Source organism: Protomyctophum parallelum, assembly GCF_964188405.1.
Source record: "Protomyctophum parallelum genome assembly, chromosome: 13".
Lineage (NCBI taxonomy): Eukaryota > Metazoa > Chordata > Actinopteri > Myctophiformes > Myctophidae > Protomyctophum > Protomyctophum parallelum.
In genome coordinates, this window is record NC_139708.1 from 32,372,125 (window position 1) to 32,383,290 (window position 11,166).

Sequence of the window (11,166 nt, forward strand, 5' to 3'; positions counted from 1 at the left end):
GGAAAAGTACAAAACATCCAGTGATGGATACCAATTAACAATTTTATCACATAGGCTACCAATACCATACCATACAGGCTACCAATACCATACAGCATTCACTTTTCCCTCACAATTATTACATAGGATATAGGCCTACAATGAAATGATCAAATATCACAACATTCTTCTATCTCAACATTCTTAATTACATTAATCCTATACTAAAAGGTTATACGGAGTTTGCTATTTAAATATTCCTGTTCCACAGAAACATGTTTTTAAACAATATGATAGTGTTGGTGAGGGCCTGGGGGTCCTTGGGCTGAAAAGACCCCCTGCTCCTGCCTGATGCAGCACGTGAAAGAGTAGCAAGGTAAGCCTATTATTAGACGCACAGAAAAATATGTGTTTTTGTTTGTTTGGGTAAGGTTGATTTAATTATGATTACATGGTGTTAAAATGACAATAATTATGTTAAAAGGTTATAAAAAAAGAAAGTGAAATAGCCTATTCCTTTAATCTTGTCAAGATGCAAAGGGATGTTTCTTTTGCTTTCTTTTTTTTTAAATTCTTTTTCGTTTTTTGAGACAATCAGTTCATTTTGGGCATCACAGTTGAATATAATTACATTTCAATTGTCTACAGACTCTACACTCATGTTACCATTCAGTCCAGAGATTGGTGGACAAGAGCCAGGACTACTGTATATTAAGGTGGTTTCAGTCCTTCACAAACTTCTCAGTCTGTTCACTCATAATAGCATGAGAAAGGGCAGGTGTGTCTCTTGAAATGAATATCAAAATAATACTGAATCAAGCAACGTAACTAAAAACTGTCTAGGGTGTACTAATTGGTCAGTGGACTGCATATCCATAAATGTGAGTAATGTCATCGTGTTGTGCTGTCATGTTTACAAACTGGGTTAGATAAATAGAATGCTTTTTTACTTCCAATTAAGTTAGACCGAGGTGTTTTTCCCCTTTGTCTTTCAGCAAAATAACTGACCAGTAAGCTGCTGAAATAAATTATTCAACTTTGTCTTAAAAGGGTCAAGGTCACCATCAAAATGACACAATCAGTCATCTCTCACAAGATATGGCTCACTCAAGTATGGGCAGCTCATACAGTACTTTTAATCAAGTTTGCAATCAACTTTATAATTTCTGAGAACCAGTTATTTGATAAATTTGACCATTCTAATGTACTAGTTACACATTCAATTATTCCAAGCAGTTCACATCATAATATGATGTGAACTACTTGGAATAATCCAAGTGAAAGCATAATATGCTTTCACCTTTGAAAAGAAAATGCCATAAATGCATTATTGAATTTAACATCTTTATTGGACTTGATTTTTCATAAAGCACACTTACGGTACATTACAAAAATAGATGCCAACATACATTAAAGGCAATGATTCAGAATCTACAAGTTTGACCTCTAACATACAGTGAGTCCTCTTTTTTCACTGGGTCAAAAATACTGATTAAATTCTTTGGCCCATAGAGCATCTTTTGATCAAGCAAAATATTTACAGGCATTCATTTAACAAATACAGTTTCGCTCGCTTTAGCCAAGTCCCAAAACAACAGAGGAACATCACTGAATAATTACACAGAAATGCACAACATTGGCCGGGAACCTACCGGATCACAGATTTGACCTGATGTGACATCTGTAACACAGTTGTAACCTGTACACACTCACTGAGGCTTCTCAGTGATCACAGTTGCTATGGATTCATGTGGGTTGAGACCTTCCTTTGTCATCTCTGCAATAAAACAGACCCAAGCACGCAAGACTCAGCAGGCCATCACAAGTTAACCCCGCTACCTTTGCCACTGGGAAAAGATCTATAAAAAAAGACCCTCTAAAACAGCGACGCAATCTTGGCACAAACTTGCACCTTCCTGGTCCTTGTCGCTGAAGCAAGGAGCGCTTGACTCTGTGCCCCCCTCCTGCCCACGGGGGGGAGGGCACCAATAACTACAGAAGGATGATGGTTGCACTGGGAGGTTTGGCACCCTACAAGCTTTGCTTCATCTTCCTGCCCCTCAGTTCACAGGTATGGTATCGGCTGTGGCAGATTCGTTGACTGTGCATGCATCCTTCCTCAGCTGGAGAGACACACAGCTTAGCCAGCTGCGACTTGTAGGCATCTCTCCCACAATTTCCCACGTGTCCGTCTCTTCACAGTATCGCTCGATGGTATCATGATACCTAGATGAAGAGAGACCAACAGCCATGAGAGAAATGCCTGGTGTGTAGACTAGACAAACTGCCATTTCTATCCAGGCTTTCATGGAGCAGCTGGACATGCAGACACCTTTAAAGGTATATTCAGTGATTTCACTCAAAAAACCTTAGGTTTCGTTTTTGGCTGTGGGACCCAGCCTTTCGTCCAATCAGGATAGAGAGTAAAAAACGAAACCTAAGGTTTTTTTGACCCCCAGGGGTTAACTGGGGACAGGGAGGAACTCCTTATATGGCCAGCACACTCTATAGTAGGGAGGATTATCACAACAAAACAAAAAAATAAGTGATATTTGAATTAAGTGAAATCACTGAATATACCTTTAAGCCTGAGTTAAATCAAGTATATAAAGTATAAATCAAGTATTACCTGTCCCAGCCCTCCTCCCCTCCTAGTACATATATCTTCCCATCCACCACAGCCACGCCAGGCCGGTAGCGTCGCTCTTTCATGGGGGCGCACATGGTCCACTGATTAGTCTTGGGGTTATAACACTCAACCTTGTCCGTGTTCTCAGTCGAGGCATGCCAACCCCCTATAGATAAGTAAATAACAGGATAAAGACTGTTAGACAGCTCCATTATGTGCTGACACTGCAGTAAAGTTGAAGTGAGTCTATTATGGAACTAACCAGTAAGAACATACAATACCTATAACGTAGATCTTTCCTTTCAGAGTACATGCAGCTGAACCAGAACGTGCAATCTGCATAGGAGCCACTTCTAGCCACACAGATGTTTTAGGGTTGTACACCTGGGCTAGGTCTGTGCCATCACCATCCTCCAGTACAGCACCACCTAAGACCCAGGAGAACACATAGAAAAACATTATTCATTGTCAATGGGAAAAGGACGAATACATAATACCAAAGGCTTTGGACATCTGGACCTTAATTAAAAAGGTACAATCATCAAGTCATAATCATCATAAAGATGACGGTGCATCTAGTGTTGAATCTGGTGTGGAATTTCTCAGTGGACCAGTACGGAGACCACATATGAGCACACTGCAGATGTAATAGTTATATTTTATATAACATACCTGTACCATACAGGTTGATTAAAATTACTGTATGTTTTAATCATTAAGATAAGTCACAGACTTTAGCTTTAACCATTATGCTTTACATAAAACCCATTAGGCTGAATAACGGCGCATAACCCTGTTCCATACCAGTAACATAGAGTAGTCCATCTAATGCGACTACAGCTGGGCTGGTGACAGCCATTTTGACGGACTCCTTGAACTGCCAGGTATTGGCATTTGGGTCATAACATTCCACGGAGTCCAGGCGAGAGCGGCCCTCCCAGCCACCCACCGCAAACACATAGCCATCCAGCATCACCAGGCCTATGGGGTTGTAACATATAAAATGATAATTAGTACAGATGACATTGGCCGTACGCAACAACAACCCTTGAGACTTATTTTGTACATTGTAATAAGGCGGTGTCACATGAAAATATCCAATCTACAAGCTCACAACATGTCGCATCATGAAGCATTGTAGATTAGCCATTTTCAAAATGTTGAACATTTTCGACCTATGCCGAAAATAAAGATGACAGGTTGAATGTAAATGCGAGGGTTTGACAGTCTTACCCAATTCAGAACGTGCCACATTCATGGGAGCCATCTCCAACCATGAATCACGGGAAGGGTCATAGCGCCACATCTCCCTACTGGCTGAACCATCAGGGAACTCTCCTCCGGCCAAATAGAGAGTAGAGCCTATGATAGAAGATGAGCAGAATAAAGAAATAGTGATGCTAAGTTACGTTGGTATAGAAATAAACATTTTCAGAGCTCAAGATACATTTATATTATATCGTCACTGTCAGCAGAAACCTTGTACCGTATGTTACTTTTCAAGAAATGGAAATTGAACAAACCACACAGAGACTTAACCACTTATAGATCGCCTATTTTCTCTACTGTTGTATGACGAAGTAGGAGATACAAGGTTTCTGCCTGGCATATGAAATCTTTGTCCAAATGGGACACTTATGGGTCTGTAACTCTGAGTGTACAAAATGGAACCAAATGGACCTGTCCATTGGTTCCATTTGTACACTCTCAGAGAGTTTAATAGGGGATTCACACTGAGACGGACTGAATCCGTTTCATTGGAACCGTTTCCGAATACGGTTGCCTGGTCCCCGATGGCCATGATTCACATTGCCCGAGATTCAACAGCGCACCCGGGTACACTTGCATAACACACTTTAATCCTCCAGACGGCGGTTTATTTGATGGCTGGCGCGCACGGACACTGACCATCAACTCTGCGACATTGTCTCAAATAAATCCAGACACACTGCATTGCATTGCCTCTTTGGCTTTTTGCCGTTATACTACTTCACTGTCAGCCTGCCTGCTATTCACTGTGTCTGTCAGTTCTGTGCTCCAGTGTATTAGTTTGCTATGGATTCTACTTCAGCATTATTATTATTTTGTTTTACTTTGGAAACTGTGCCAAGCAAAGCCCAAGAGCCACGTGTAGTCCGCAGAATAAGATCAGCGCGTACTGCGGTGCTGCGCGTATACGCAGATTCAACAGGAGACGGGCGGCGTTGAGAAATGCGCTGGTGTTACGTGTCGTGCAGCGGCTGTGTTTTTTTTTGTTGAGGCTTGGCTCGTCGACTAGAGATTATGTCACGTTCTTTTAAAAAAAACAGTCCACTTCCTTCTTTAGGTACGCATGCATTCACATTGGAACGATCCGTATCTGAATACACTTCAACGGTCCAGAGACCCGCCCCCCATGCGGTCCCGGGGACGGTTGGGCGATCCGCTCCCGGGAACAGTACGCATCATTCACACTACCACAACATCTGCCAAGTGGTCCCGAGTGCGCACCCGGGACCATAGTGTGAATCCCCTATCACAGTGTGGTTTAGGGTCCCAGAGAGAACCCACTGTACACTCTCAAGAGTTAGACCAGTAAAAAAGGTCCAGTCGGACCACTGATGGCCCCCCAACGTTAAGAACCAGTGGTCTAAGCCAGTTGACTCCGTTGGCACTTCTCACCTGACACAACCAGCCCATGTTTGCTTACAGCGAAGGGCAGACATGCAAGAGTCTTCCACTGGTTTGTCAGGGGATCAAAGCTCTCCACACTGCGAAGCACCACCTTGTCATCCTCTCCACCAACCGTCACTATCACCTCAGCTGTCCCTGTTGTCAGGGCAACAAGGGGGGGAAGGAGGAGGGACAGAGAGCAGAGCAGTGACTCAGAGTGGATTTAAGAGTTCAAAGAGAAACCAACTTTATTCATAAAGGAACCATCTGATAAGCATCCTGGCCTTTGGATATAGCTTGACTTTGTTCCCTTTTAACCACATGAACCCCATGTCCCTACTCTGGGTAAACATTTGGTGAAAAAAGCTCAAATCACAATGTGGGGCGTTGTGAGCATTAAGATCAGCTATTTTTTGCAAATACATTTCATGTGGACCAAGTATAGTCCCCTGGGGGACACCAACAACTAAGATAGGGTTTAAGTGGTTAATACAGAGGGACAGAACATGAACACAGCACAGGCCAAGGAGTAAAGAAGAAAACTAAGACAACCAATAAAAACAAACAGAAATCTAAGCTTAAAACGGAAAATGCAATAATGAAATGATTGGTCTATGAAGACTGAATAAAAAACAAAACTGAAGAAAATGCATCAGAATCTTGTCTATTTTCTCGGCACTGGAAATCCCAACTCGAAAAACATTGATGTCCCGTATATTGTCCACCATCAGTTGCAACATGCACACCACACATGTGTAAGCCAGGCATACAGTAAAATCCTCAGTGTACATTTGAACACTACAAATAATCAACACTAAGGATTGTATAGTGCAGGGTACCTGTGGATCTGCGGGGCCGTGCTCTGTGGCAGTAGAGCTCTCCACGCCGGTCCTGGAGCAGTAGATAGTCCTTGGCTTCAGAGATGAGCCTCTGGCAGCCCTGGTATTCTTTCACCACATCCAGGGACTCGATCACATCATGGAGGTAGTAGGGGCTGATGAGAGGCAGGCGGATATGCTCTAGCACCTTAAACAATTAGGACAGAAATTATTTTATAGTCCAACTGGATATGTGAACAACATTAAACATGGCCTTCAAATCTCTGCTGCAAGACAAAGTGAGGAAACAATTGTGCATGTACAGTATACCACCATTTAAAACTGTACTTTTTGTACCCTAAAGGCCTAGCCTTAAACATTTAGGTTGTTTAAACACGACGATGGGGAAGTTGGGGTTAATCATGTATTAATTACAATTCACAGGTGCCAGAGGCAAGCTGTTCCATAACTGTGGTGTGCAACAACTATGTTTCCTGTCTCGCTACACCAGTAGTTCTCAACCTTTTCTGTATCATTCAGGGTCCACCTGAAAGTCTTAAAAGACACACCCATTTGACCACTGAACACGGTTTATTGTCTCCACCGAGAGTATGTTTTGCACTCCATCCGTCCGTCCGTCCGTGTGTCCGTCCGTCCGTGTGTGTGTCCGTGAGCAGCTAATCTCCGGCACAGTTAACCCGTCGATGCCAAATTTTGCACACACACTCCCTGGATGCCAACGATGAACCTCTGCCCCAAAATTTCCAGAACGGCCTGTTATAGCGCCACCAGGAGGCCGCAATTCAGATTGTATTAATATTAACTCTACTACATACTTTCTTATGCTTACTCAAGTAATTATTTACAAACACTCCTATCCTCCTGGTGGAGACCTGTGCCCAGAAGGGCACTTTTTCTAGTTTTAATGATCAAACAATTTTGTTCTGGCTTATTTCAATGGTACTATAGTTAAGTAAGATTTATCACCATCACTATTTATCAATATCACTATGAAAACTCATCTTTCAAGGTTTTAAAGACGAAATACAATTTATTTTATACATTTTTAAATTATTATTATTATTTTAATTCATGCTATATTATCAATAAAATCTATTTATGTAGACTATAATGACCACCAACAGTAAGCATGCCATAGCTAGCATTTGACTTCTCGAAAAGGACTGACCTTTTCAAAGCTTGGCCTGCGGGTAGGACACTTGTCTAACCACAACATGGCAGCCTCAAACACCATCTCCTCCTTGGGCACATTAAGATGGTCATTGGCAAGAATCTCTGTCAGTTTCTCCACACAGAGAGAGAGGAACTCATCCTAGTAGGGGCAGAAAATGAAAGCAAGCAAGACAATGAAAGATACAGTAGACCACCTGAATAGGTATTGAATGGAATAAAATGGCACCATATCCAGCACAATACCATGGTGTAGTTTCACTGTATTAATTCCCCCCTTTTAATTAAACATACTATAGCTACTGGAAAGAAAGAAGAAGACAAAAATGCTATGAAGAAAAATATTAAACTATCTTGTTAATATTCATCCAATCATTGACAAATGATTACAGATACATGTGGTGGTGAAGTTTGGGAGTTTGATTAATACCAAAAGTAGGGCAACAGACAAGGGACAACTTCAGATATTTACATATTAGACCAGGGGTCTTCAACGTTATTCAGACCAAGAACGCCTTAGCTGAGAGAGATGAAGCAGGGAACCCCCACTACATACTGTATAAAATTGCGTTGCAGATTAAACTTTTTTAATAGATTTCAGATAGACACGTAGACTTGTGTGACAGCACTATCATCAGTGTTGTGTAAATTAATTAGATGATTCTTAATAGAAATATATTTACCCATTTAGCTCTGAGGCCGATCTAAAAACACTTTTTTTAATAAATATAAATGTACATAGGCCATTATGTTTTATAGCTAAATGTATAATGACAGATGCTTTCCAATATTGTACCTGCTGTACAGGTAGCATAATGGAACTGCAATCACAGTTGGAGGAAGTTGCTAGTTGTGCATACTGTACGATTGAATATTGGTCTATAATACATTGTAAACGTCTAGCATTCAAAACCATTTATCTATTTTCAATGCTTTGGAACCCTTTCCAGTATTAACTGTAAACTTAAGTTTATATTGATTATATATGTGTACAGACTAGAGCTTGGCTGAGTTTAACAGGTAGAAGCTGGATGAAGATCCACTCCTGACATTACAGCCTGGAGTATGGGAAGTATGTGTGGACTGTGGAGGCAGGACGGATTAAGCTGGTCAAACACAGATTTCCAACAGATGTATTGTTTATGAGAATGCCAAATTATAACATCATTTTGATACTGTGTTTTCACAGAATTTGAGTAAGTGGGCCTGTATTGTACTGTAACAACTCACCACAAATGCAGAGAAAAGGCCAAACACAGACAAACAATTTAGGAACTGCACAGATCCCTCAGTCTCTGACCTGCTGGTACACCGTACTGAAGTGATCAAGCATGTAATCCATGCTGCGTTTCTCCAGCATTTTACAGGAATGGGCCTCGGCAAAGCAGTGAATCCCGACACAGTTCATTTCATCCATCTGCCGCTCCATAAAATTACAGCAGGCCTCTCGAACAGCCATGATATCCAACAGATTTGCTGCTGCCAGAAGCGCCTTGACCAAATAAAAATATCTTTTGTGAACACAGATGCATCAAAAATGGAGACAATGTATATAAAATTACAATAGTTAACCAAACAAATCTATTTATTATTTAAAAATATATATTTCAATAAAAGATAGCACGTGTCACGAATCACGATGCAACGTGTTGTGAGCTAGTAGATCGATAGTACAATCGCCAAGCAGGCAATCAATAGTTGCAGCCATATACTGTAAGGTTTATGATAATACATCACCTGCACATTAGCCTTGGAGATGACCACCACTGATGTGTAGGCATAGCTAACCAACATGCCTATCATCTGAGGTTCTACTCCGTTGATGGCCACCCGTTCCTGTCTGGACTCCATCAAGTCAGTTGAAAACATTGCCTGTGTCAGGTTGAAAACTCATTTGTCAACTCATTTATTAGATAGACCATGATATTGGATTCAAGTGAATTACATTCCTTAACAAAAAACAAACGCATAAAGATTTATTTATTTATTTTTTATGTGGGACGCTAGGGTAAAACTGAAAATGGTTAACAAAACCAGGGCAATAAATGTAAACATGAAAGGTTGAAGATCTGTGTTTACCGTTTACCTGAAAGTAAAAGCTAAAGGCGGCTAGTATCCACCACAATAACACGATGTACAGTATTTCACAGTACAGTATTATTACCTCCTTTTAATTAACCCATTAAAAGTGAGAAAGCATCTTGAGTCCTTTTAGATTTTTGCTTTAGCTATTCAAAAATAGCAGATGTACAAGCTCACGCTGCCAGCTTGTACATCTGCTATTCTTGAAAAAGTCTTGCAAGTGTGATTCGTTTTTTTGTCTGTTCCTAGTGTTCCTATGTAAAGCGCTTTGGGTATTTAGAAAAGCGCTATATAAATTTGAGCTATTATTATTATTATAAATATAAACGTGAAAGGGTGAAGGATCCACGTTTACCTGAAAGTAGGAGCTAAAGGAGGCCAGAACAATACGGTGGCAGGAGAATTCCTGTCCCCCGCAGCAGATGATGACATCACAGAAAGCATTGTTGAGCCGAAGACTGTTCAGGCCTTCTAGCACCTTGTTGGGATGCTTTGACTCCACAAACACAAAGTTGTCGCTCTCCACTGCGGACAGCGGGACACTGGTGCCATCCTCCTGGAGGGCAAAGGTCACATCCAAGGGGCAGGGGGGCAAACTGGCATTAACTGGAACAATTTCAGCCATGACTCGAGTCCCCTTGCTAGACCAGCCTATATACGAAAGTAGGACAGGATGGAGTTAACGGCAGTGGTGGAGACAGTAACTTTAAGTACGGTTCATTTATTCGAGTACTGTATTTTTCACCAATTCAATTTCAGAAAGCATCTGTGTCATTGTACATTTTGCTATAAAACCCAAGTAGATTTTAGTTATCTGTACTTTATTTGTGTCTGTATTTTTGGATAATTATGACTTTGACTCCACAACATTTATAAGTGCTTTTGACAAAAAGTACAATATGAATGAATCGGTTACACCCAATATAGTGAAAATATCAGATGTACAATTTTCTATTGTTATTTATATATTTAATACAGCAATGCATTGATATTAAAAAAAGAATTTTTACTTTGTAGGCCTACTTAAGTACTTTTGAATACTTGAAATGTTTTTAAAAAGCAAACTTGTATTCCAGTACTTTAACTCAAGTACAAATTTGAATGAGCAGCTTTCATTTGCCTGGAGTAGTACTTATAGGAGGAACAGGAGCACCTAGAGATTCTAGACTCAACTCCAGTACTTTCGTGCACCAATGGTTACTATAGCCAGATAACTAATGTAATGAACATAAATGACAGTGTGACTGCATCACATGATGCATGCAATCACAGTACGAGGCAGCTCAACATAACACAAGGGGAAAACGGTTTTTAATGTCTTATCGATTACATTTAAAATTATGGCCTAGAATGGCTCATACGTGTGAAAAACAACCAATGTATTCGTCTGTGACGAAAATGTTGCTGACAAGGATTTTGTTCGCTTGGTTAGCACAGATGAAGAGCTTTGCGACAGTAGCAAGTAAGTAACTAGTAACTTCCAAATGATGAACGCTTGAGTCATATGCAATCAAATACAGACAAACACAGATGGAAGCGAAGCATGTAAAGCAATTGTGGGATTATAATACCTGATGCACACCATAACGTCAACTGTACAGAGACGAACCAAAACCTGAGTGTGCAGAGTCGTGACTAAAAAAACGCCTTCTTCTCCCTTGTTTTCATACCCGCTGATATTTGAGAGGCACGTGAGAGTACTGCCACAGTGCCACCCTGTGTTAGGAGTGAGTAAAAATGGTTGTGCAGCCTAACACACACATAAAATTAACTGTCTGTATACAGTATGATGATTTCAGGTGTGACAGTAGGCCT

The 11,166-nt window shown here is 40.8% G+C and overlaps 1 protein-coding gene across 1 annotated transcript; it reads right to left on the reverse strand.

The window, feature by feature from the left end:
• Positions 1–1,306: 1,306 nt before the first annotated feature.
• Positions 1,307–10,979, reverse strand: LOC310869724 (kelch-like protein 24). Its single transcript, XM_083780598.1, has 12 exons — positions 10,923–10,979; positions 9,707–10,002; positions 9,007–9,141; positions 8,570–8,761; positions 7,268–7,411; positions 6,100–6,286; positions 5,270–5,416; positions 3,842–3,970; positions 3,413–3,589; positions 2,890–3,036; positions 2,609–2,774; positions 1,307–2,205 (listed from the first exon to the last, which is right to left on the reverse strand). The coding sequence occupies exons 2-12, from the start codon at positions 9,974–9,976 to the stop codon at positions 2,040–2,042; spliced, it is 1,860 nt and encodes a 619-aa protein (XP_083636724.1). The 5' UTR covers positions 9,977–10,002; positions 10,923–10,979; the 3' UTR covers positions 1,307–2,039.
• Between the last annotated feature and the right edge of the window lie 187 nt (positions 10,980–11,166).

What these genes read in the sequence shown, in the direction of transcription:
- LOC310869724 (XM_083780598.1), bottom strand. Translation starts at nt 9,976, where the DNA reads ATGGCTGAAATTGTTCCAGTTAATGCCAGTTTGCCCCCCTGCCCCTTG. An exon ending in TGTGGCACGTTCTGAATTGG is followed by an intron (nt 3,590 to 3,841) that starts GTAAGACTGTCA and finishes ACAACCCCATAG; the next exon opens with GCCTGGTGATGCTGGATGGC. An exon ending in GGGGAGGAGGGCTGGGACAG is followed by an intron (nt 2,206 to 2,608) that starts GTAATACTTGAT and finishes CTCTTCATCTAG; the next exon opens with GTATCATGATACCATCGAGC.